The sequence below is a fragment of the Cavia porcellus genome, unplaced genomic scaffold (assembly GCF_034190915.1).
Source record: "Cavia porcellus strain 051 isolate PalLab524CR breed Dunkin Hartley unplaced genomic scaffold, mCavPor4.1 scaffold_9, whole genome shotgun sequence".
Classification (NCBI taxonomy): Eukaryota; Metazoa; Chordata; class Mammalia; order Rodentia; family Caviidae; genus Cavia; species Cavia porcellus.
In genome coordinates this window covers 58,240,309-58,268,099 of record NW_026947492.1, presented here as the reverse complement: position 1 = coordinate 58,268,099, position 27,791 = coordinate 58,240,309, and the positions used below count along the sequence as shown (strand labels likewise).

The window sequence follows — 27,791 nt, the reverse complement described above, 5'->3', positions numbered from 1 at the left end:
TTGCCCAAGATAGGCTTGGGGTGTACTGTAAAGTGGTGAACCTCCATACATGGTTCATTATTCTTTACACATTTAATAATTGGCATCGTACTGAAAGGAAGACTCAACCTTTTCTTGACTTCAGAAATTTTTTGTGGTGACTTATTCTACAAAAATTCTCAAATAAGGATGTCTTATGCCAAAAAAATACCTCGATGCTGTTCATTTAAAAAAACAAACAAACAAACAAACAAACTTAGTTTCTCCATTCCCAAAGAATAAAATCATGTTTTATTCCTGACCTGTCACTTCATAGACTAGAACATGGGCCTTTATCATCATCCTAATGTGAGACTTCCCTTGTTATCCTGAGGAGGGTTCATTATTCTTTCTACATTATTCTTACAGTATTACTGTATACTATCAGCTATAGTAATGTTGACCCTTTTGTACTTGTTGTTTATTATAATTGTTTTCTTCTTCATTAGGCTATATGCTGCTGTTGCTTCTTTTTCTTCTTCTTCTTCCTCTTGTTCCTCTTTCTCCTTTTCATCTTCTTTCTCTTCTTCCTCTTGTTCTTCTTGTAGGAAACTTACTGGGGAATAGAAATGAAGAGTAAGAGTAGTTCATAAGAGACAAGAGAGGTCCCAAATGGATTTCCCTAGGCTATTTGCTCCTTATGGGTACGGATAGTATTTATCTCTGTATAATAGGGTTTAGCACAGAGGTCAAGTAGCACTGAGTAGGTACTCAGTAAATGTTTCACAGAATGAACAACAGTCAGAAAATAATCATAGTAACTATGGTGTTAGGGTTAACACATTCATGAATTGGCCATAATTTAAATGTGTTACTGCTAGGTGGCTTGAGCTACCAGTAGTATGCGTATAACTACATGGGGTGCTTGTACCATTAATAAAATTAATAAAACACCATTCTCTTGGACAATCATACCTGTACTGCTAGGGTTCAAGCTGGCTTTATGTGACAGATTTGTAAACATGTCTTTGTTGCTTAAGTCCAAAATGTTATTTCTGTCCTAGGATACCCTACTAATTTTGCTGGGCCTTTAAGTGGAATAGTTCTGGACTTTAAAGATTTCTTTGTTTATGTTCAGCCTTATTTCGGAAAGGCTTTAAGGTTCATTAAATACAAGATTTTATTAAGTAATGTGGAAGAGAACAAAGAGACAAAATCAAGGGTAGGGATTTAAAATGGAACAGTACATAAGGCAAATACAAAAACACATTTTATAAACTGGTCATGGAATTCTAGCTTTCAGAATGCTGAGGCAGGAGAATTGCTGTGAGTTCGAGGCTTACCTGAGCTACGTACTTCAAGAACAGCCCCCCTTGCAAAAAAAAAAAACCTCTCAAAAATGAATCAATAAAAATACATGATATAAAGATATTGCTGTAACTCACAATTCAGTTTCTAGGATGATTTTTCCTGAAGATTCATGATCTTGATAGGTCAGAGTGAAGGTGAGGAATATATCCAGATTAAGCAAAACATACTTCTTGTGGAACTTTTTAGACCTATTATGTGCTTGTTTGTATTGTGAAAGATGGGTCAAATATATAATGTAAAATGTTCTCCAACTCTTTTGACCGTGGAACCCTTCTTATGGAGAACATTTTGAAAAACTTTGGTTCTGTGGAACATTTTGGGTGATGCTCTCTAGGCAATTAAACATTGTGAGGTCCTTGAGAGGGAAGGTACATATCATACTTTAGAAGGAATATAGACATTTTAGATATAGTTTAGAAGAAGTAGACAACCTAGAATCATATATGAAGAATGATTGGGAGAAACAAGATGTTTAATCATAGAGAAGAGAAAATGAGGGTGAGTTGACCTAGAGGGAACCTGCGATCTGTTAGCTCTTTTTGAGGACTGTGATATGGAAGAGGGAAAATAATTTGTGGATATGGGTGATCCTGAGAAGATGGCGGATTGATAGGTAGCAGGGTAGAGAGCCTTTCTGAGAAAAACAACTCACACTAGAATTTAACACCATGGAAAAGATCAGATGAAAGGAGAGGGATTCTCATGATCCAGGAAGAAACTGAGGAAAAAGAAAAAAAAAAAAAAGAAGGAAGGAAAAATGTGGATGACAGGCTAGAACCAGATGCACTCTTACTGGAGTCGGTCCCATGCTGTGCTAGGTGTGCCTTGGAATCAGACAACTCACGGTTGTGCTGAAGTCACAGTAGCGCTGAAATCGGGGGTTGGTGAGCCCAAGGCCTTTAGCGAGAGGATGCGGTGCAACGGAGAGTAGAACCAACGTGGAGAGCTGCACTAACCTGTGGTGAGTGCTAGGAATTTGGTCCCATGGAGGGGGTGACCGGCTGACCTGGCTGAATGAGCCTGAATCTGGAACTGCAGTGGCGTCAGTCGGCCTGCCCCTGACCCAAAGCATGATGGTAGAATCTATTTGAGCTGCGTCATGCCCTTGGTCGAGACCCAATAGCCAGGGATGAAACTGTCCCAAACTTATGATGTCTGCACAGTACAGACTAATGTGGAAGGCACTCACTGGTTGACTGGCTGAGAGGGGAAGGGCCAGCCCACATCATCCTTGCATGCACCTCACATATCAATAGCAAATTGGAGAGGGCAGCAGTCCCCTAGCCTGCATGCTTCAGAAAAACCATAAGCAATATGGAAAGGGCCTGAGACCTCCACCATACACCTGTCTGGAAGAAACCATAAACATGACAAGAGAAAGAAACAAGGAAAAGCGTGATTGTGAAAGGAAAGATCTCTTAAAAATAACAAGGAACCAAGAAATAACCATACAAAGGCTAGAAAACGACAAGAGGATCTATAACTTAATAAAAAAACGTGAGCAAAGAAGCAGCAGTAAACACAAATGAAATATAAAGGCTATTCACAGAAATAATTAAGGAAAACTTCCCAAGCATAGGGAAAGGAAATGTTATTCAGATCTATGAGGCATACAGAACTCCAGCCAGCTACAACCAAAACAGATCTACCCCCTGATATATAATAATCAAGATCCCAGAAATCCATCACAAGAAAGAATATTAAAAGTGATCAGAGAAAAGAAACAGATCACCTATAAAGGAAAACCCATCAAAATCACAACAGACTTCTCAACACAAACTATCAAATCAACAAGAGCTTAGAGCAAAGTATTCTAAGCCCTGAAAGAAAATAACCTCCAACCCAGATTGATGTACCCTGAAAAACTGTCTCAAAATTAGTGGAGAAACAAAAATGTTTCCATGACAAAGAGAAACTGGGAATTTGTGACCACCAATCCAAGCCTACAAAAAGTACTGAAGGACATTCTAGAGAGAGAGAAAAATTACCAGGATTCCAGCAACACTGGCAGAGAGGCCTCAATGAAGGGGCAGGCAATGGAATGAAGGAGAAAAGTAGACAACCAACAGCAGAAAAATAGCAAAGCAGAGATGAGACAGAGAAGACTGGCTATAATCTCTAACACAGATGTCCTTGATACATTAACAAAAAGAAACACATGGAGAGTAGATCAGGAGATAGGGTCCATCGAGATGCTCTTTATAGGAAATATAATCTACCTGAAAGAGGGTTAATGAACCGAAAATCAAAGATAAGAAAACAGTGCTGTATGTGACAGGGAACCAGAGAGAAATAGAGACTGCTCGTCCAGCAGCTGCAGATAGGTTGAAAAGTCATGACACTTTTGTGCAGTGGAGAACTACTCAGCTATAAGGAAGGAAAACCTTGAGGCTTTAGTAGGTAAAGGAATACAGCTCAAAATCAAGCTCAAGGGTAAAAAGGTTCAGAACCACTTGGGTAGGTAGCAGGTTTCCCCCTAATCTAAAAACTAAAGGAGTTAGTGGGACCCAAAATGTACAAAGCATCCTGAGAAAGGGAAAGGGGAGGAATTGTATAAAAAAGGAAGGCAGAGGACATTGTTAATAGTGTATCAGAATTTAAAAGCCACATTAGTCTCATCACTCTGTTTAGTTTGTTTTTATTCTGTTCCAGTCTGTCTACTCAGACTACATTTGAGGGCACAGACAGCTATCCCAAAATAGCAGAGTATACTACAGTAACTATCCTTAATTTCCTGTTAACTTAACCTGAAGCCCTGTGTTACTTATACTGTCTTACTATGACTGATCTTATTTGAATCTGAATTGTTAGATCACTGTTTTGTCTTGACTGATTTTAGTCAAATTTGGGATGCTTGATAGTATCAAGTTTAAGAGTAGAGGCAACTGCTCTGAAGACGACAAGATGCAATAGGATACCCATTCTGGTTTGATTATTAACTGCTTTTGAAGTCCTATAATGTCTCCAATGTTTTGTTTTTATTAATATTGCTATGTAGTGCTATGTTCAATTATATTATGCCTGATGATATAAACAATTCTATTGAAAATAACAAGAGACATCATAGTAACTACTGTAGATCACCTAGTATTGTGATTTATTATATGTCTTTCATTTCATGTTTTTCTAGGAATTTGTTTTGTTGTCTTGTTTTCATTTGCTTTTCCCTGTAATACACAAAGGATAGGTATACATGTAGAGATTCACACGTGTGTAGAACTTCTAATAGTTTACAAGAATAGATTATATAATGCACGATGTAATGAACAGATGCTCTGAAGAAAAAGAGACACTAAGATAACCAGTGCTAATTCCATAGCGTCATAATATAAAATCTAGCAATACTATTATTCTCTGTCTAGAGTGATATTAGTCTATTTTCTTTTTAATTTCGACTTACGTAAAGATATAGACAGCTGTTTTGAAGAGAACAAGAGACACTATGGCAGCCATTGTTGACTTCCCTATTGTCTGGTCTTGAAGACCTAAAATGCCTTCATCATCCTGTTCTGATGAGTTTAGTACTATTTTGTTTGGTATGAATTCCCTGTATGTGAAGATACGGACAACTATTTGGAAGAAAACAAGAGACAATATGATAGACAGTGAAGATCTTCAGTGGTCTTGCTTTTAAATCTGTGTTTCTTAAATTGTTTTCTTATGATCTGTTTTTGTTCTGTTTAATTTTACTCTCTTTAAAATGAAAAAAAAAAAAGAATTTGTGGATATGTAGACAGACACTAGAACCATTGGATAAAATTGACAGGAAGGTCTCTTTCTACTCAATATAAGAAAACTTCCAAATTGTCATAGCTATGTAGAAATGAAACAGTACTGTCTTACAAAGTAGTGAGTTTTTTGTTGCTAGAGTTTCCAGATGTAGAGATATTGAGACAAGTTTAGGGCAATGATAGCCTTAAATAAAATTAAAGTTTTATCTAAAAAAGAGGTGTTAAGAATATATGAAGTGTGATATATAAGGTTTTGGTAGTAAAGTCAGGATATGGTCTTGCATTGAGAGGCTTGAGTCAGCCTTTAGATATAATACTGAAGTATATACCTCTAATACTTAACCTGTAGTAAGTGGCCAATAAAGACTTATTAAATGACCTGTGGGGAGAGTATCTGAGGGGGTAGCAGGACACTATCCTTAAGAGATGTGAAGACTAGATAGATGTATGCTGTATAAGCAGATGGTTCTGGTAACAAGGTCAGACTCCAGGTGTTTCAAGCATTGTAGTTTGATCAAACTTGGTAGGCAATAGATTTATTGAAATCTAAGCATAAATCAAAAATAGAGGAAAAAATTCATTCAAGGAATGGTTTTGTGTCATAACTATTGCAGTGGTATACTTGGTGATAGTTGTTCTAAGTATGAACGAAAGGATCTCCTAGCCCCTATAGGGTGTTGTTATTTGAGATGACAGGCTCTGTTGTTCTCATGTGGAAATTTGTAATATTTTTTCTTATCTCTTTCTACCTGGTCTCTAAAATTGCACTCCTTGTCTTGTGGTTATTCGATGTGTCTCATAGAGTTGAGTTGCAGAGTTACTTTTTTCCTTTATCTTGAAAATTTCTTAAGTTTGAGCACTTACATTATATAAAAGTAATGATTCTCTAATATCAGTTCTCTTAAATTTAAATTGTACATGTCTACTTCGGAATACTGTTTATTAATCGTATTTAAAATTCTAGATCTATTGTATATTGATTTTGTTGTTTTTTTTCATTATCTGTTTCATTATCAGAAGAGCTGTTCCCTTTGCCTCAATATTTTGTACAACTGTATGGCTTGCAAAAAATGCAAGGGTTAAATGTTTGTTATGTTTATTACTGTTTTTTTGGGCTGTGTGAATTTTTTTCATTTGTTTGTGAAGTTTTCACTGACCACCTACGTATTATTTATTTTATTTTATTTTGAAGAGAATAAAACCAAATAAAATAAAACAGAATAGACTTAATCAAAACAAAACAATGAACATTATACAGGACTTTAAAACAATATAAAAGGAAATTAACAATGGCTACCATAATACCTCTTTACTATATTCAGAATTACTGCCCATACCATCAGACATAATAAAATCAAACAAAACAGAACAGAATAAGATCAATCAAAACAAAACTATGAAGACAATACAGGACTTCCAAACAAGATAATAGGAAATCAACAATGGCTACTGTAATGCCTGTTATCTTCAAAGTAGCTGCTTATACCATCAGACATAATAAAATCAAACAAAACAGAATAGAATAAAATCAATCAAAACAAAACAATGAAAGCAACATAGGGCTTTGAAACAAAATAATAGGAAATCATTACTGACTGTTGTATTTGTTAACTTTGAAATAGCTATCCATGCCATCAAATATAATAAAATAAAAAAAATCAGAACAATGAAAACAATACAGGGCCTCAAAACAAGATAATAGATGAACATCGGCCACTGCCTTCCCTGTTTTGACATTTCCTCCCCTTTTACTTTCACAATATTTATTGTGCATTTTGGATCCCACTAACTTCTTTAGTTTTTTATACTAGGGTGATAACACGATGTTCATCCATGTAACTCTGAAGCATTTCACCCATGAACGTGTTCTCAAGTTGTATCCATTTACAAGAGCCTTGAGATTATCTTTCTTTATAGCTGAATAGCTTTCCATATCTTTCTTATCCATTATACCATTCATAGGCAAGCTACCCCTACTTTTTTCTGATTCCCTGTCACATAGAGCATTGTTTTCTCTCCTTCGACTTTTAGTCTGTGAATTTCCTTTCGAGTTAAATGTGTATAAAGCATATTGATGGATCCAGTCTCCTGATCCACTCTGCCTGTTTATTTTTATTGGTGAATTGAGGCCATCTATATTAATGGTTATGGCCAACATGCACTGGCTCATTGTTGTGTTGCTATTTTCCTGCCATTAGCTGTCTACTTTTCCCCCCCATTCAATTCCTCTCCATTCAATTGCTTGCCATGCTTTGCAATCCCCCTTTATTGCTATTCCTGGAACCATGGTCATCTTTATCCCTCTCTAGAATATCCTTCAGTATTCTTTGTAGGGTTGGTTTGATGGTTGTGAATTCTTTCAGTTGTTCTTTGTCATGTAAATATCTTTTTTCTCCATTAATTTTGAAAGATAGTTTTGCAGGGTACGTTCATCTGGGTTGGAAGTTGTTTTCTTTCAGGACTTGAAATACTTCACTCCAAGCTCTCCTTGACTTCATGGTATTGAGAAATCTCATGATTCTGATGGATATTCCTTTGTAGGTGATGTGTTTCTTTAATATTCTATTCTTGTGCTGATTTTCTGGCATTTTCATTATTATACGTCTAGGTGCAGAGTTATTTTGGTTATGGCTAGCTAGAGTTTTAAATGCCTCATTTCTCTGTATGTCACATCGTTTCTCCTTGCTTGGGAAGTTTTCTGCTATTACTTCGGTAAATAGACTTTTTATGTCAATTGTGTTGACCCCTGCCTTTTCACTGATACCTATCACTCTTAAATTATTTTTCTTTGTGTCATCTTGCAACCATTGAATTATTTCCTGGTTCCTTGTTGTTTTTAAGAGATCTTTCCTTTTTGTGATTGCTAGCTGCAAACCTGTCTTCAAGATCTGAAAGTTTGTCTTTATTTTCTTTCAAGCAGTTTTGCCAGCTTTTAGTTTTTAATTTCGTGGATATCTCTTTGAATCTGTTTTGTGCATTCTATGTCTTTCTTACATTGTTCATTCAAAGTTTTCCTCATTTTCCTATGCTTCTTTATTTTTATCTATGTCTTCTTTAGAGATGCTCAGCAATTCTTTTATTATATTTTTCATTTCTTCTTTTACCTGAAATAGTATTTCTGTTCTAATTTCTTTTATAACCTCATAAAGTTGTTTCTTTACTTCAGTTGCCATCACTTTAGAAACTTCAGATGTGTAATCCCCAAGGTCTTTCATGTTTATATCTCCTGGACTTGCGTTGCATGTGTTGGAGGCTAGAGATTTCCTTTTGCTTCTTTGTCTTGACATTTTCCTGGGTTCTTACAGGCAAGCAGGTAGTGGGATCCCAGGCACTTCCTGTGTTGGCTACCATTTCTCCGAAGTGTGGCTGATTTGTTCTCCTGGCTAATGCTGGCTACAGGTATCTGATGGTGGTATTGGATGTGCTGGTGCAGGACTGGCTGCTGCTTTTTCCCAGCCTGTGCTGATTATGGGCAAGGTTGCCTCTCTGATGGAGCTGGTTACTGGTGGGAAGTGTCCTTGATGGCAGCTGGTGTATGTTCAGGGCCAGTGACCACCTAATTTAAAGTAATCTCTTACCTTTTATATGTCTTATTTGACCTAATCATTTGATGTTTACTCCAAGATATAAAACCACACATTTTATGTTTTCTACTATCATACTGTAAATTCAAGTATAGGAAATTAAGATGTCTTTGAATTTTTCATACTTGCTCATGTATTGTCTTGAAAAAAGTTGTTTAGGAAGTAATAATCTAGTTCAACCTAGGTTACATGTATGTGTGTATGTATCAGGGACTTGGCCTAGACCCCCAATCTCCCAAATAAATGTATGGTGAAGGCTTAAATAAATGAGATGGGTGCTATGATTTTAGGGCTCCAGGAGGATCAAAACCCTCTGCAGTTTGGGGACTCTGGTGGCTAACGCGGGATACCTCTGGGCAGCCTGTATTTATTATTTTTTTCAAACAACATAGGAAACTGAACAGACTTTGGGAGTGGTTCAGGGACTTTGCAAATAACAAATTATGTTATTAAGAAGTATCTTAGGAAAGGATCTGTATGTTGCATTTCACTGCAGGGGTGAAATGCATGTGGTTATAGTCTTTATTTAGTTAATTGACGTTGGAACCAGGTGTCCTCAGCCATTATCTTATCTTGCCACAGCCTTGCAGCTGCCCTGCAAGTGTGTTCAGTTTCCAGTTTCAATGGCTCCCTAGTATCATGAATGTAATAAGCCTTTGAATTAGAGTCTTAGAATGGAGAACTTGCAGACTCTAATGACATTTCTGACGTCCTTCATAGTTTATAAGGCTCATTCACTTACAGCCATGCTCCACATACTAACTGTTTAGTCAATAATGGGCTGTATTATGACAGAAGAGCAGTTGGCTACACTATATAGCCAACTACATGTATGGTGAACTATACCGCCTAGGTTTATGTAAATGTGCACTATGATCACACAATAACAGAACTGTTCAATAAGGTTTTCTCAGAGCATGCTCTTATTAAGCAGTACACGATTGTATAACATTTTACTGTATCCTCAAGTACCCTGAGATAGTTATTTTTATTTTAGAAATAGTAGAATTAAGTTCTAAAAAAATCAGCTTGTTATTTATTGATAGAATTTGATGTGTAACTATGACTTTGACCCCTAAATGTTACACTTGTCCTATTACATCATGCTGTTTCTAGATCATTTAAACTTTCTTGCTGTCAATGGGTAACATTTTCTTTTGGTAATTCACCCTCCCAATAAGTGTTGAATGAATGCTCGGGAGTAGCACAGAATACATGTTCAAGTGCATTAGGGAAAATAAGACTCTTACCACATTTTGTTTTTACTATACACAAACATGGACTTACTACATAAATGCACACCTATTTATGTCAGTTATCACAATGAATTGTACTTTGCTTTTACACATTCTTCTTTCTAGCCGGACTTCTTGAGTATTTTCTGATTATTCTGTGAGCTTCTTTAAATCTTCAGTGCTGCATATAGATTCTGATACCTATGTGTTTAACTTGTGAAATTAATTAACTGAAAAACTAAATACAGAAGTGAAAGATAATGTACCCCTGGGGACTTACAGTTTTCGTGGAGTGATAAAGCAGAAATTTACAGTAAATGCAAAGATAAAACAACAAAAGCAAATTGTTTTAAAGAGAAACTTTGCTTATATATATTTTTTTAATTAATATAAAACAGATTCCCAGCCTGTGGTTCATGTAATTGCTTCCCGGCGTCAGGATTGGTCAGAACATGAGATTGCAATGGAGACTAGCCCTACCATAATATATCAGGATGTATCCAGTGAATCACAATCAGCTACTTCAACAATCAAAGCTCTGTTAGAACTCCAACAGACAACAGGTATGAATTCATTTGCTCAATTGAATGAAGCATATTTTCTCTCAAAATAGGTTGTACTAAAATACTACCACTGATATATATGTTTTTGCTATTACTTGAACACATCTCTCCTCCCTGGACTTGTCTATAATTATTGATACATTCTGTTTACTTGTTCTTTAAGATATATATAGGAGTACTGAAGGACCGTTGTATAAAAGTCTTCGGAATGGAACGTTGGCAGAGCTTTTTTGTCTCCTACTTAAAATGGACAGCTCTCTTAACCCAGAAAGGAGTAGATTTGTCACTTCTAGGCATAAAGATGGATGCAGTGGACTAGCTAGTTGTACAAGAATTTAATAACAGCAGGGTGCAAATTGAAGGGCCCCTCACATCTTCTTTGATATTTGTAGATCAGTAAAATAGCATTAATAGATGTTGCTAAAATTCTAATTTAATTTTATTTTCAAATTTATTTCTTTGTATAAGTTATCCACTTGAATGGCCAAGCAAAGCTATACTCATATAACAAGGTCCTAACAGGATTTCTGGTTACTAAATATTTTTTATAAACTCTAGGAAAACCCAATGTAAGTTATACCAAGTTTTGTATTATAGTGGGTCAAAGATTATCATCAGAGTATTAAAGGGACCATAGTGATGATTTCATCCAGCCCTTTCATTTTATAAATAAGTAAACTGAGGTTTAGAAAGGTTACCCAATTGGTTAGTGGCAGATTGAGGCTCAACATCTTTTGATCGCTAGTTTACTGTACTATTTGTGTGTAATCTTGTATTCATTTTGTTTTGTTTTGCTTTCTTTCTGATTTTGTCAAAATGTTTCTTTGAGGGAAATGATATTTCAGTGGACTTAATCACTACTGTTTACTGTTTTTTGTAACTTCCACCCCAGTACTACCCCCCCATCCCTATTTTATGCATGTTTTAGGTTAATCCTTCTATTGGTGTTATTTTTGGCCTTAGGCATTTTCTCAGCTACTTTCCTTGGACAAATTCAACTATTTCCATTTCTACTTCATAGAGGTAGTAACTTTGAATGAAGAGATTTTTGCAGAAAAATTGTTAAAATAGAGAATGAATCTGTATATAGAAACCATTCTTGATTCCTGAGTGTCCTATCAGATATTTTTGCACCAACAGAGAGCCTAGTTTTTCCTAACAGTAAAAATTTTTATTCTTTAAGCATCATTGAAAAAAAATGTTGAAAACCTTGTAACATTTGTTTAGGAGATAGCTTGACTTTTAGTAGATCAAATTACACTGGTCATTGAATTATGCTTTTGGGGACAGATGTGCCGTAGAACAAACCATGCTGTGTACTGCTTATTTACCCTTTGGTTTTAGGTTTTAAACTCAAGGTTACCAGGAGCAGCTTCAACAGATAAAGAAAATAATATAAGGGAATTTGTATGAGGGAAACAACCACTAGTTTGACCTAGTGATAACTGGGAATGGGGACATTTTAGTGTGATTGCATTATGAGTTTTTAGTTGACTGCTGGGTATGGTTATGCAAATTGTACATTTTCAGCCATATGTAGCAAACTCCTGTTTTCAATTCATTGTCTCCCTGGTCCCTGCTGGTGTGGCATGCAGGTGTGGTGTGTGGTTCTTTATTCCCATGGACAGTGCAAGTTTTAGTGCTTATTTGCAATAAAAGTTAACTTTCCCTCTGACCTTTTTATGCAGTAAAAGAAAAGTTGGAATCTAAACCAAGACAACCTACTATTGACTTGAGTCAAATGGCAGTGCCTATTCAGATGACCCAGGAAAAGAGACATTCTCCTGAGAGCCCATCAATTGCTGTGGTAGAGTCAGAACTAGTTGCTGAATATATCACTACTGGTAGGTATCCTCTTAAAATGTAGTACTAAGGTAGGGAAGCTACCTTACTGGGTTCCATGGAACGATCATTAGGGGAAAAATGAATTCTTTGTATTTCTATGTCTTTTTCCTTTGTTTTCAAAGAAAATTTGTGTCTTGGATTTTACCTTGTCTTTACGACAAAAAAAAAAAAAAAAAATCAAAAGGATATTATAAAAATTACAAGTAATGTAAAACTGAATGTTGGCCATAAATAGTAATCTGTGAATGTAAAGCAACAGTGGTAGAGAGAAGGTGAAATAATCTGTTATCTGAAAACAGATATTTTTATGCATCTGGATGTTTTAGTTTTGGGAGAGGTGAGTTGAGACAGAAGGAAAATGAACCAAGAAAATATTGAATCCCTGTAACTACTTAGCAGTTCTTGTGGAAAGCTGAATAGATACTTGCTTAAAATGTGGTTTAGCAGCAAAACACTAATGAGATTTTTGGATGACATAAATGGAAAACTCACATAAGAGGATAGTATATTCTTTCTGTCATATTTTCAGTAGGCCACATTACTTTCTGTTTTGGATACTTTATTATCTTGAGATTTGAAATAGCTTAGAAAATGGTAGTTGAATAATTAAGTTAGGAGAGATAACTTTTGAAGCATTATGTAGAAAACTTCTGTCTTAAGTTTTCTTAAGAAGTGTTTAAAGGAGAGCATAAATTTATAGATACTTGCAAAAAAATAAAAAGTTACAGATATCTGAAGGATGTAGAGGAATTTCCTGGTGTCATTTTAGTAGATATTATTAGAACTAATGGGTTAGTATTGCCCAAAGAGGAAAATCTAGTTAAAATTATTGAAAGTCATCTACAGTTTTTCTTTAGAGATATTTAGAAAGCTAATTAAAGCAAAGGCCAGTATATTGGGGGAGCTGAGTATTAAGGGATAGACTAGATTATCAGACAGTAAATAGATGAATAGACCTATGATATCTTCCTTACTTATCCTTTTCAGAACGCACTGATGAGGGGACAGAGGTTGCTTTTCCCCTTCTAGGTAAGTGGTGTGCATCCATTTGTAGTATAATTGAAGGTAAAAGGTGATTGTTTTGGGGGGAATCACTTAAATGGATGCGCTCTACTCTGATCTGGTAGTGGAAAGGTAAGCTCCACTTAATGAAAAGATTTTCTTTAAGAGGAAAAATTTTCTTTTTATAGAGTAGTGGGATGCTTTCTCAGAATTAGCAATTTAACTCTGGGAAAAAAAAGGAGATGTTTAAAGAAATAAATGGCTCTTGATGGTGTTTACATAGCCTGGTTAAGATCACTTCATTTGTTTTCTGAATGTTCACTTTATGACCTTCTTTCACTATCTCTGCCCATCATACTTGCAGCCATGTTGAACTTAAAGCCAGTTGCTCTGGCCTCTGTATCATTCCATAGCGGATAGTTCTAGACTTTAATCAAGTTTAGTTTCTTAAACTTGGGGGACTTTCTGTGAAGAAGTTGATAGTATTTTGAGGGATAATTATTTTTAGAGAATGTGCCATTGAATACATTTTTTTCTGTGTTTAAAAAGTGCAATAAGGGCCGAGGATTTAGCTCAGTGGTGTAAGCGCCTGCCTGGCAAGTGCAAGGTCATGAGTTTGATCCCTAGTACCAATCAATCAATCATCCCGGTACCAGTAAATAAATAAATAGTGCAATAATTATGAAGAATTGCTAGGAGCCGGGCGTGGTGGCTCATGCCTGTAATCCCAGCACTCGGAAGGCTGAGGTAGGAGGATCATTGCAAGTTTGAGACCAGCCTGGGCTACAAAGTGAGCTTAAGGCCAGCCTGAACTGCATAGCGAGACCCTGTCTCAAAAAGACTAAATAAATAAATAAATAAATAAAAGAATTGCTGGGAATATAACTCAGTGGCATAGCACCTGCCTTGCAGGTCAAGAGTTTGATTCCTGGTACCCCACTCACCATCACCACCACCACCACTAAAAAAAGAATTGTATGGGTAGCAGAAATGTTCCATATAATCTGATAATTTCATCAGAAATTTATTATTTATCAAATGTTACACATTTTCAATGATGTTTCCGTTAAAAAACTTTGTTGATAACATTGTAATTTGTTTTTTCTCCTATTCTGTCATATTTAAATTATTTCAGTAGTTGTTTTCACATAAGCCTTAATTACTTTTTCAATTCACTTGCACAAATACGGAATATTTTATTAATTAATAATTTTAAGCTGGACATGGTAGCACACACCTATAATCCCAGCACGCTGGAGGCTGAGACAGGAGGATAGCATGAGTTTGAGGTCAGCCTGGACTACATAGTGAGCTCAAAACCAACCTGGACTACACAGCGAGACCCTGTCTCAAAAAACTAATGAAAAAAATTATTTTTAAAATATTAATCATATTGTGAAACACAATAAGGGACGAAAGGACATTTATAAAAATATCATGATACTGCCTATAGTCTTTTGTCATATGTCATATTTACAGCAACAAGAGAAACATTGTATTCATGAATATAGATAAAAAGTGTCATAAATAATAATTTTATATTTCACTGAATAATTTTAAAGATCTGCCCTGGTAATATATAAAATAGTACTTTCATATTGATTTCTATAATATTTTGGGCACCTCATTCTTTTTCTAAACGTGGAACGCATACTACTTGAAATTTTAGATGAGAGTATTTCACTGTGAGAACCATAGATATCTTCAAAATCCTTTGCTAATATTCAGATCTGTTTCATTTGTTCCTGATTCAAAAGGTTGAGTTTCTAGTAATTGTAAGTATTTTTAAAGTTCTATAGATCTGGAAGTGGTAAGTGTTTATACTGTTAAAAGTAGAAATTGAAGCTGGTATAAATAATAGATTGATGCCTATATAGATGTACAGTTTTGGTTATTCCATGAGATCTTTGTAACAAAGAAAATAAGAAATGAAGTGGTTTCCTACACTGTACTGCACATTGTTCAAATGAGCTAAATCTGAGATAAAAGATTTTTCTATTTCATATTTGTTCAAAACTATATAATTTTAGGGTCATTTTTTCAATCTATTACTTTATTTGGCCCTTTCAAGTAGAAATGGTAAGGCTTTATTACCCTACTTTTAAGGTTAAGAGAGGGTATGTGACTTCTTTGTATTCAGATAGCTGGTTGGTAACAGATCAAGACAGAATCTTAAGTGTACTTCTTAGTCTAACTTCCTGTAATATCGTCCTGACCTCTTGCATTTTTAGAAGCTGTAGGCTATCAAGCAGTGTCCCTTCATGAAAAAGAGTAAATATATCTAATGTTTGCATTTGGGACAAGAATCAGTAGATTGAAGAACTTATATTGCTTTATTGTCCTTTAACGTATTTTCCATTAAGAATCCCATTATTGCTTTGTTACCTCAATGGGATAAAAATCCTTGAAGAAAAAGATAAGTCACAGGAGGATGTAACCCTTGATACCATCAAGGGTTTGTTACTCCATCATGATACTAGTTCTCACAGCACTTCAGTGTACATTTCTCCGTTTATCATTTTGGGTCTTTTGTCCCAGATTTACAGATGGGGAAAAGCTTCAGAGAAGTTAGACATTTGTAGATAGAGTCACACAGCTCATAGATGAGCAGGTTCTTTCTTCTGCCACTTAGCTACAACTTTCTGTGTGATGCAAGTTCATAGACATTTGTTTAAAATGACTACTGGTTACAGATGCTGTGGCGATTTCTGGAGAAATATCATCATCACCTCCTCTATTTTCAGTCAGCCATCGCTCCCAGCCTCAACAACCTTCTCAGGCCCAGCGGACACTGCTCCAGCATGTGGCTCAGTCACAGACCGCAACACAAACTTCAGTGGTGGTGAAGTCCATCCCAGCATCCTCTCCTGGAGCAATCACTCATATCATGCAGCAGGTTGTATCTCTTCTTTGTTTTCCTTTCTTCTCTGTCTCATTCCTAAAATAAGGTTCTGTTTCATCTCTTGTTTTAAGAGGAAAAATAATTGAATTATGGTGTTTGAGAAAATGAATTTAGGGCCTTAATAACAGAAAATAATTAGGAAGTAGTATTCTTAAATCTTTAGTGAATGCTTAGCATTTCAAAAGCATAGGAAGTTCTAGATGAATCTAATGACATCAGAATTGGTCATATTTCGGACTGGGCATATAACTCAGTGGCATAAGTGCCTGCCTGGCAAGGGCAAGGTCCTGAGTTCAATTCTCAGTTAAAAACCAACAACAATGAAGAATTGGTCCCTTCTGTGTATTTTACTGTTATGGAAGAATTTATCACTGAAGTAAATAAGATTCTGAAATGAAAAAGCATTTGACTTGTTTATCTGTTTGCTGTTGGGTCTTTTTCTTTTTTTTTTTTTTTTTTTGGTTCTGTTTTATACTTTTATAATGATTCGACATGGAAACATTATGAAGGAGTAGGAAAATAAATATTAGAAGTTTTTTGGTTTTTGTTTATTTTTTTATTTGCAACGGGGTCTCACTAGGCATTTCAGTTAGCCATAAAACTCATGGTGATCCTTTGCCTCAGCTTTCCAAGGGCTGAGATTATAGGCATGTGCCACCATGCCTGAACTTAATATTAGACTTTTAAAACTATATACAACCAATTAAAGGAGAAACTCAGCAGAAAGTAACTAATATATAACAGAAACATCTGGAGTTAAGAGTAATGGGGAAAGGAAGAAGTAAGTTGTTAAGTTGATTTTGTTGTCAGAAACTGTGCTTTGAGTTTTAAAATCTTAATTTATTTGCATCTCATTATGATCTTGCAAGATTGATGTATTAAGTTAAAGTGTTTCATCACTTTTTACAAGTGATGAAACTCATGCTTGCAGAATTCTTTTAGGTAACTTGCCCCAGGTGGCAGAATCAGGATTTAAACCCAAAGTGAACTGCCTCTATTATAAGTTATATTACAGGTATCAGATTTAAGTATGACTTTTCTTTGATAGTCTTACAAGTTACCATTGCTTAGGTGGTAGCAGTTGAACCTAATTGTAGGTAAATTACCAAAAAGGCAATAAGAGTTGTTGAATTGAAAATCTATTAAGTCAGTGAGATACAAGGAGACTTCTTTGAATCTCAGTTTTAAAAGTTTAGAGCAGCTGTGTAGTATGTGACAAAGCATCAGGAAAGATAGGGATAGGGTTGATCTTGTGTCCCAGAAGAGGCCATCTCTGGCCAGATATTTTGCTAGGTGGCAGGTCTCAGTCTGGTCCTTACAAGACACCATAACACATCTTGACATTGACCTTCTCCAGGTATTTAGAGGAGAACAGACAGGCTGTCCCTAACCCTATCACTCATGATGGTGCCTTTTTCAACTGCAATAATAACTGACACCAGGCATAGTCCTCTTTCCACTGATAGGAATGACCAGTCCCATTTCTGGGCTCCCTCCTTCTGTCATGGGAGTCAGGTCTCCAGGAAGCTGTTGCTTGCAGGCCTGGAATCTGAACACCGGGAGACCTTGCTGAAGCCTGATGAGCCATCTGCACTCTTCCAGGGAGGCCCCCTCTGTGGGCTGGGCTGGGCACATCTCTCAGACAATATCCCTGACCTTCCCCACAGCACTGGAGGTGCACACAGCCAAAGTGGGCTTTTTAGAACCTTGGCTTTTCCTGGATGCCTCACTCCTTAGCTACTGCATTCTTTCGTTAGACAGATGAGCATCTCTCGTGGATGGACTGCATAGCTATTTGCTGAGTTAGGAAGCCTTTCTTCTTTTTGGGATTATAGGTTCACCTGAGTTCTCTAATCTGTGATCTGTAAAAATCCTCTAGGACTTTTCCAATAGTAGTGAGTAGAGTATATTTTGAAGTACTTCATGTCTATGTTCAAATTTAGGTTTTTGTCTAAAGCCTCTTGCGGCTTCTTGGTCTTAGGCTCTTGAAAAAATTTTGAATGAATCTCACAAGTCTTTTTCAGTTCAAGGAAAATGTAGCAATGTAGGTATTTTTCTTATTTCATTCTTACTTTGTGCCTTTTTTACTTAGGCATTAAGCAGTCACACTGCTTTTACCAAACACAGCGAGGAACTTGGAACTGAGGAGGGCGAGGTTGAAGAGATGGACACTTTAGACCCTCAGACAGGTCTGTTTTACCGATCTGCCCTGACTCAGTCACAGTCAGCTAAACAGCAAAAACTTAGCCAGCCCCAGCTGGAACAGACTCAGCTGCAAGTGAAAACTCTGCAGTGCTTCCAGACTAAACAGAAGCAGACCATCCACCTGCAGGCAGACCAGCTCCAGCACAAACTCCCGCAAATGCCCCAGCTTTCCATCAGGCATCAAAAACTCACCCCTCTCCAGCAAGAACAAGCACAGCCTAAGCCAGATGTACAGCACACACAGCATCCTATGGTGGCCAAAGACAGGCAGCTTCCTACCTTAATGGCACAGCCCCCGCAAACGGTAGTACAGGTGCTTGCAGTGAAAACTACGCAGCAACTCCCCAAGCTGCAGCAGGCTCCGAACCAACCAAAAATCTACGTGCAACCCCAAACCCCCCAGAGCCAAATGTCGCTCCCCGCCTCATCAGAGAAACAGCCGGCAAGCCAGGTAACGGAATATTGATAGCATGCAAAGTTAAACTTCTCTGTTCACGGAAAAAAAAATGAGAGCATCACTGATATCATGATAGCAGTGCTTTCTCCTGGCAAGAGGAAATCCAAAAGCTCATTACACTGGTATTACTTTGCCCCATCAGAAGGTTGACACTAGGGAAGAAAAAAAAGTGTAGCACTCAGAACTTGATTTTCCAGGCATTTTCAAATGAAATCATTTCAGCATTGAACAACAGTGCATAGAAGCTATATTCCAAAGTTTTTATTTTTTAGGTATAAAATATCTTCATGCCTGTAAACTTATTTCTGTGGCAGTAACGCTAAGTACAGTCCTTTAAAGAACTGCACTGAACATCTTCCTTTATAGTTTATCATTGCCATTTAGTTAATTATATATATATATAGATAGATATATATGTATATCTATATATATATCTTCTAGATTTATCTTTAAATTGCAGAGGGATTACTGTGGATAATCGAAAAATATTTTATTAACGAAAATCAGTGGCTCTGGAGCAATCTGTATGTGTATATTATAAATACATATATATATATATATTATATGTGTGTGAAAATGTTTTTGAAGCAAAAGATTAAAAAGCAAAAGTCCTACTGCTTTTTATTTTAAAAAACCAACAACTATATGAAGTTTGAGCCAGGTTGAAGGGGTACTGTTTAGGGATATAAATTTCTAAAGAAAACTAGGCTGCTGTGACTTTTTTTCCTTTATTGCTGTAAACCTTGGCTGGCTGAACAAAAGTTCTTTCAACCCCTCCTCTTTCCCTAGGTTCCTTAGAAGTAACCAGATCCTTCCCATTCAACCTTCTTATTTTAAAACACCGAGCTTCAAAGTGTCCTCCTAGTGTACCGCACGAATGTTTCTTTTGCCATATTGTATGGGGTGTTTAATTAGTTTTTCTCAAAGAAATGTAGCTGTAACACACACAACCCCAATTTATTTTCAGGTGGAGCAGCCAATTATAACCCAAGGATCCTCTGTTACAAAGATAACTTTTGAGGGGCGTCAGCCTCCCACAGTCACAAAGATAACTGGTGGCAGTTCTGTGCCTAAACTGACATCACCAGTTACAAGCATATCTCCCATTCAGGCCTCTGAGAAGACAGCAGTTTCAGACATTTTGAAAATGTCTTTGATGGAAGCTCAGATTGATACAAATGTAGAGCATATGATAGTGGATCCCCCAAAGAAGGCTCTTGCCACTAGTATGCTCACTGGTGAAGCAGGATCATTACCTTCTACCCACATGGTGGTGGCAGGGATTGTGAATTCCACTCCTCAGCAACAGAAATGTAGAGAGTCCTGTTCAAGTCCGTCTGCTGTTGGCCCTCCCCTAACGACCAGGAAAATCGATGTACCAGGAGTGCATACAACAGGCCAGTTCATGCGTATTCAGAATGTAGGCCAAAAGAAAACTGAAGAGAGCCCAGCAGAAATTATCATCCAGGTAAGAATTGGAAAAAAGCTAAAAAATTTTGGGCAGTTGGGAGAATGTGAGTTTGGTGCATTTTTGAAACATCACAGGAAAAGTCAAGCCTAGGTAGCAAGAAGAAATAGAGATTGTCTTTGAGCTGGTGCTTGACAAATTTGGTGTAATAATTATGACAAATATATAAATGTATGTTTGATTTTTGGTGGAGAATCATCAAAAATTGGTGGATATTATCACGGGCTCTGAGCCCATGTGTCAGCTTGATTTTATGAATTACAAGCCAAATTTCTCCCTTTGTTAAATTCAGCAAGTTAACCAAAATGATTAGCAATTTCCTGGGTTTGCATTTTGAGATCCTCAATCTTTGCTTAAAAAATCCTGGAATACAACCAAATGATAATTCTACTCAAGTTAATTTCAAGAACGGCCCTAGTTCTTGATTACAAATTTATAGTTCTAGGGACAAACATCAATTCATTGGAATGTCTGGAGAAACATGTTGTACAGGAATGTTTCTAAAATACCTTCTGTCTAATTTAGAATTAATTATAAATTTTGTTTTTTATTTCAATCATTGTTATTTTAATCCTTTTGTTACGGTTATTGTCTTGCATTGGTAAGTATGTACCTGCATTGACCAGGTGACATAACAGAATGTTTTATTGACAGTATATCCTCCTGGACTTAACATTCTCTTCATTCTAAAGCTATCTGCTGTCTTGCATAATAGATGAAGATTATGAATTACTGAATCCAGACTAGCCTTTAAGAGTTGTGCTTTTTTCTTTCTCTGTGCAAGGTATTAGGTTTTTTTTTTAACATTGGTTGTTTTTTTCCTAACCTGGTATGTAGCTTGGGAAGGTATCAGAGCAATAGATTTTAGGTAACTGGAAATTTGGATTTATTAACATGTGAATTATTTAGGACTTACCATAAATTCAGTGCTATATGACTTGGTAGTTCTTGTAGTACTTTTCTCAAAATTTGCCATGATACCAAGCTATGAGAGAATTGATCAGTGTTAAACCAATTAAGATATAATTAAGTATGTGAGCTTAATAAATAAAATAAATAATGAAAATAGCCACTTAATCAAAATAATGTGTTTCCCTTTATAAAAGCAGATTTAACAAATTAATTCTTAACGAAAGGTTTTGTTAAAAATTTTCTCCTGAAGGGATAGGGCATATGGGAAAAGGGTGGTTTTCCAGCTTTGCTTTTCACTGCTTTGGGCAATGCTATTCTCATTCTGCCTTGATTTCCTCATCTATAATGGGGATAAGTAATGCCCACTTTATAGGATCACACAAAAAGAAGCACTGAGTATATGTAATATTTGGCTTATTGTCTAGGAGATGGTGACTGTTACTAATTTTACTAAAAATTACTGTGGCTAATAGTTTAGATTGGCATACTAACTACATTGAAAATAATTTTGGATAGCTTATTTGGAAATTAATTTTCTGCATTGTACTAATAGGAGTGAAAAATAATATGCGTCATATCAAGGATGATAGCTTAAGAGTAGGTTCTACACAGAATTCTCATGTTTTAGCATGTCCCTGTGCTAAGTGTGCAGTGTCAGTGAGGCAGCCAGTAGCAGAGTGATTAAGAACCAAGTTTTTGGAACCAGAGTTGACTAGATTTGATTCCCACCTTTCACTCATACGTGATAGCACTGTGGTTTTGGGCAACTGAATCTTCGTACCTCAGTTTGTTTACTTGTGAAATAGAGACAGTAAGATCTATGTCACCAGATTGTTTTGAAAATTAAATAGACAATTTATATAAAGTGCTTGGTCAAGTATTTGACATAAAGCAGTATTCAATAAAGATACCACCAGTTATTTTCATCATTAAAATATCATTAAAACATTTTCAGATCTGACTAGTTATGCTTATTTTTCCTGAAGTATTGAATGTATTCAATACTTTATTCAGTAATATCTATTATGTGTAGAATTATGGTAATACCTATTAAGTGTAGAAGTTTGTAAAGTGATTTGATATCTTGAAGAATGCTCTATAAAAAGTCTTTGATTTTAAAAATGAAATAAAAAATTGAAATACTTTGAATGATAAGCATCACCCTTTATAGACAATCTGATTTCTTTCATTGGTTCATTTCTTCATTCATTCTACATGTATTGTTTAACTACTATGTTCCAGGCCCTGTGCTAAATATGAGGATAAGATAGTAAACAAGATATATATCTTCTGTTCTGAAGGAGTCTATTTCAGTGGAATTTAGAGCTTTTTACAAATCGTAAGGATCTTTAGAGCATATATATTCCAACTATCATATTTTACACAGGATTATTAAGGCTCAAGAAAATGGAGCAATTGTTACTTGGAGTCACACAACAAGTCAGAGCCAGAACTGAACTAAAAAATCCATGTCTTCTTTCTCCATCTATACTTTTTCATAAACATCACTCTGAAGGAGAAAAGAAACAAAACTCCACCCGTGGAAAAATTGTATAGGCATCTTGCATTGTTTTCTTGATAATGCTAAAATTAATTTCACATCTCTCTTTAAAAGGTTATTTTGGTTTCCAAAGTGCTCATACTTAGTTTTGCTCTGGGGTTTTTAATATTCAAAATGTGTTACTCATTTCTCAAATGTTTATTGAGCATCTAGTATATGTAACCCCTGTTGAAAGCTCTGGGCATTTGGCAGTGGGTAAGATAATCATTATCTGTACTCTGTCCATGTTGTCACAGAGCTTACATTCCAAAAGTGAGAAGCAATTTAATAAACATATGGTAGATGCAATGAAGGAAATGTAACAAACTATAGTAGAACAGGGGTTGAAGGATTTGGACCAACTCATTACCAGTTTGGTGGTCATTGAAGGAAAGCATCTCTAACTCTTTGACTCTAAGCATTAGAGATATGATGCAAATGATAAGAATAGAGCCAACCTTGCAAAGTTTTGGAGGAAAGGGATTTAAGAAGGAGGGGAAGAGCTAACGCAAAAGTCCTAAGGTAAAGTGAGTTTTAGCATGATGCTGAAGCCCTGGAAAGGAGTTTGACTATATAGTAAATACAAAAGAAAGTAATTGTATAGTTTTTAATAGGAGCATGACATGAACGCTGATGCTTTTAAAAATATGTTTAATAAAGATGAAGAAAAGAATGTGGCAAGGCAATATACCCATAATATTTACTTACGGGGCTGGGGATTTAGCTCAGCGGCGTAAGCACCTACCTTGAAGCAGGCAGTTGTGAGTTCGATCCCCGGTACCGATAAAAATGAAAAAGACAAAAAAGAAAAAAAGATTTAAAAAAAAAAACGTAATATTTACTTACCCAAAGGCCCATAGCTAACGTTTGTCTACTGGTATTTTTGTTTACAGGGCAAGTTTTGGTGTTTCTTGTACTTGAATGTTTTCACTACTTTCATTTTCAGTACAATTCATTGTCCTGTGACCTAAACAAATTACTGTCCTTTCGAACCACTAAAGAGGCTTACAATATATAGTATTGTGATATCAGCAAACTAATTATTCATCTTGCAGATAGTAAAGAGCAAAATTTGATCTAATTCCCGTAATGATCAAATGGAAGTATTCTTTAAACTCTGTCTCCTGAATTTGGCAGTAGATTTTAGCCTCTTTTGTAGAGGTGTCATTAAGGAGTGAAAAGATCACTTGGAGTTATACAAGACTTGGATTTGAATTCTGGCATTAACCCTGATAGCTGTGTGACCTTGATTAAGCCTTTTACCTTTTTAGTTTGCTTATCTGTAAAATGGGAATAATATTTTCCTTATAATATTGTTAATGGGGATAATAATAGGAATAATAGTTTCCTTATAATACGTTAACGGGGATAGTAGAATATCATACATGAAAGCATCTAGTACAGTGCCTGGCATGCAGTAGATTTCCAATAAATGTCAGAAAATCTTAATGTTACCTTTTCTTACTGTGAAGATTGTTTCCCATATCTTCTCTTTCAGGCCATTCCCCAGTATGCTATTCCTTGTCACTCCAGCTCCAATGTGGTTGTGGAGCCCAGTGGACTTCTTGAGCTAAACAATTTCACCAGTCAGCAACTGGATGATGATGAGACAGCAATGGAGCAAGACATAGACAGTAGCACGGAGGATGGAACTGAGCCTAGCCCCTCTCGGAGTTCTGCTGAACGGTCCTAGTGTTTTGGATACAGGAATGCACTTTAAAACCTGCTTGGTTACCAAGTGTCCAGGGAAACTCTTGAATTCTAATGTCAAAGAAAGGAAAAAAAGAAGAAAAAGGAAAAAAAAAAAAGCACTTTGCCCGTACTTAAGCTACGGACCCTAAAACAGCAGTATTTCAATAAGATATTGCTGCAGGAGTAGCATTTTAGCAAACTAAAACTCACAGGGGAATGTACTTTTAAAAAAATTATTAAAAAAAAAAGATAAAAAGAAGAGGATGCACATCTACAGAGATTCAAGATCTGATATTCTTTCTCTGTTGGACCATGGCCAATGGAAAAGTTTTGTGTTGCAGTGAAAAGAGACTTCCATTGAGCAAGTTGCCATCAAAAAAGGAGAGTATGAATAGTTTGTATTTTGAAAAGATGTGTCATGAACAGTTTTTAAAAATCTTGTATGTTTTTGCAAATCCCTGGAAGTGTTGAACTGGTTAACGTTTTACGTTTGCTCAGTTGATAATTAGTGTATAAATATCTAGGAAAATACTGGCATTAAAGAACCCTTTTTGGAGGGCAGAAAACAGATCCGTAACCAGTAGGAAGTGCTTTTTGGGTGGCTTGTACATTCTCATTGTGTATGCTAATTTATTGTGTTTTTCCTTTGTGCTCTAGACAGCACACTTGCCTTCTATTTATTTAAGTGTAAACATTTCAAAGCAGGCCATAGTCCTTCTGACACATTTCTTGTAAACCAGGACTGTATTTCTTTCCATCTCCCATTCTTCCTCCAGTGCCCTTCAAGAAAATTATTAGAAAATGTACTATTGTAAAGTAGAGGGAAAAAATTTTTTTTTCTGGCCCAAAGGAAATGTTCATTTACATTAAGAAAAGCAAATTATTCATTCACGTGCTGTTTAATGTTGAAATTGCACATTCATGTTAGACTGAAACTTTAAACTAATTTTTACATACTTTTGTTTAAGCCCCTTTGAAATGTATAAAAAAGTTGATTTATAGATCTAAATGTAATGTTTTTAAGCATTCTACCTTTTTTAGGACACTGTTTTATCAGTGTATTTTGGTCTTGTGATTGTTATCTGTCATGAGTGAGGGGAAATGAGGTGGGAGGATAAGAGTTTTGACAAGTAATGGCAAAGGAAACTATACTTTTCATTTTTAAAACTGTAAATAGAAAAGTTTTTAACGGTTTTTATAAAGATTTCACTATAAATAAGCATTTTAAGACTGACAAATGTTGAATTGTACGTACGTATATCAGCATTACTGCCCAATTTTTTTGGTGCTGAAGTACTGTAAGTAGAATTCATCAAGTCTTCTAATTTTGCATCTATCTGGAAAAAAGAAAAGCTGTGATACTATGGTTAATAAATTCCCACTAAAACAACACTGAAGATTTCAACACAAGCATTCATAATGTGCAATGGTCTCTGGTAGTGTCAATTTCTATACTGGGTGATAGTGACTTACCCATAGATGGAGCTGTTGGATATCATTTCACTGTACAAATTCAAATTTAAAATACTTTTTTTTTTTTTTTTTTTGGTCATTTTGAGACAGGGTCTCACTATGCAGTTGAGACTGGCCTTGAGCTCACTTTGTAGCCCAGGCTGGACTTAAACTACAGCGATCCCCCTGCCTCAGCATCCTGAGTGCTGGGATTATTAGGCATGTACCACCATGCCTGGCTCTCTTGTTTAAAAAATTTGTAAACTTGTTTTTAGTTAAATAATTTTTTAACTTCTCATAGGTCATAGAATCCTATGAACTTCCACCAAAAAATACTCATGCTAATATACATGTTGTGTCTCATACACAACATACAATTTTAGGAGTTTATGGGCCACTAAACCTACCCAGGTATTCCAGGTTAAGCTCCCTGTTATAATCAATCCATAACTTACAGATGGAATTTTTTATAAAATAAAGTATCTTAAATAGTCATAGATCAGATAACAAGAACAAAGTTGAATAAAGTTATGTTCTACATATTTTAACAGCATAGCCTCCTTATGTCCCTTTAAGAATTTTGCCTTAATATGTTCAACCACTTGAATGGCAAGTGAAACTGCATATATATGTATGAGTTGTAAAGATATTTTCCTTTAAAGATACTAATTGCAAGTACTGCATGAATTCATTATACAAGGGATACCATAAGGAACAAACACTAAACTCTTATGGAGTTTATAAACAGGAGGGAAGAGAAAACAAGATTGATTCTTAGGCTTCTCAGTTCAGTGGGTTAGTCGTAAGGCCACCTGTAGATCTTTAGACATCTATTTACTAAAAATTTTAGTATTGTGTTTATTGGCATTTTCATGTTTCAGTCCATAAAATTAATTTTAAGTCATCTTTGTGAATTAGATTCAGACATTATAGTGCAGTTCTGTATAATTACTAGAATTCTGCTAATCCAAGGTAAGAATTCATTTGGCTTCAAGTAAATTTTAGTAAGTGCCTAGTATTTCAGATTCCAAATGGTGAAATGAGGACTCCTTTGGTTAACATACCACTTTATTAAGATATCCACATGCTATGTCTCCACTCATTTCAAGTGTATAGTTCAGTGGCCGTTAGTATTCCGAGTTGGGCAACCCAGTACCATAATCAATTTTAAAACATATTCAGCTCTGTACCCCTGAACACCTCACCACCACCACTTCAGTCCTTAGTGACCATTTTATTTTCTGTCCCTGGATTTGCCTATTCTACACATTTCATGTAAACAGAATCATATGGTCTTTAGTGACTAACTTCTTTTACCTAACATAATTTCAAGACTCACCCATATTGCAGCAAGTATCAGTGCTTTATTCCTTTTTATGACCATTCCATTACATGCATATATCACATTTTTTAAAAAAAGTCATCAGTTGATAGATATTTGCATTGTTTCTACTTTTTGGCTAATTTGAATAATGTTGCTACAAACACTATTGTACAAATCATGCTTATGTTTTTAGTTCTCTTGAGTGTAAACCTAAGAATGCAATTGCTGGGTCATGCAGATCTCGATTTAACCTTTTAAGGAACTGCCAGAGTGTTTGCCACACAGATGGAATGTTTTACATTCCCACCAGCAGTATACGAAGGCTCCAGTTTCTCCATACCCTTCCTAACACTCAATGTTGTTCTTTTTTCAAAGATAATCATGCTAGTATGTAAAGTGCCCCATTTGTGATTCTGATTTACATTCCTCTGATGGCTAATAATGAACGTTTTTTTCATGTGCATTTTGGCTATCAGTATGTCTTTGGAGAAACATTTCAAGTCCTTGACTTAGTATTCAGTCGAATTATTTTCTTAAATTGAGAACGTGT

The 27,791-nt window shown here is 35.8% G+C and overlaps 1 protein-coding gene and 1 long non-coding RNA gene across 18 annotated transcripts in view; one reads left to right on the top strand and one right to left on the bottom strand.

Annotated features, from left to right (window-relative positions):
• The window catches only part of Emsy (EMSY transcriptional repressor, BRCA2 interacting), a 95,860-nt gene extending 69,968 nt beyond the window's left edge, over positions 1-25,892 (top strand). For 6 of the 17 annotated variants that reach the window (XM_063256460.1, XM_063256454.1, XM_063256461.1 and 3 more), the window contains 7 exons: positions 10,278-10,442; positions 12,131-12,286; positions 13,275-13,316; positions 15,983-16,185; positions 18,284-18,847; positions 19,821-20,321; positions 24,272-25,892. In XM_063256460.1, coding sequence (XP_063112530.1) covers positions 10,278-10,442; positions 12,131-12,286; positions 13,275-13,316; positions 15,983-16,185; positions 18,284-18,847; positions 19,821-20,321; positions 24,272-24,466 — 1,826 coding nt within the window. In that variant the 3' untranslated portion in view covers positions 24,467-25,892. The other 11 variants (XM_063256465.1, XM_063256464.1, XM_063256463.1 and 8 more) reach the window with 6 other exon arrangements.
• LOC111756391 (uncharacterized) lies at positions 236-24,332 on the bottom strand. Its single transcript, XR_010049834.1, has 4 exons — positions 24,229-24,332; positions 23,482-23,518; positions 21,238-21,306; positions 236-574 (listed from the first exon to the last, which is right to left on the bottom strand). It is a non-coding gene; the product is annotated as an uncharacterized LOC111756391 (long non-coding RNA).
• Positions 25,893-27,791: the final 1,899 nt, after the last annotated feature.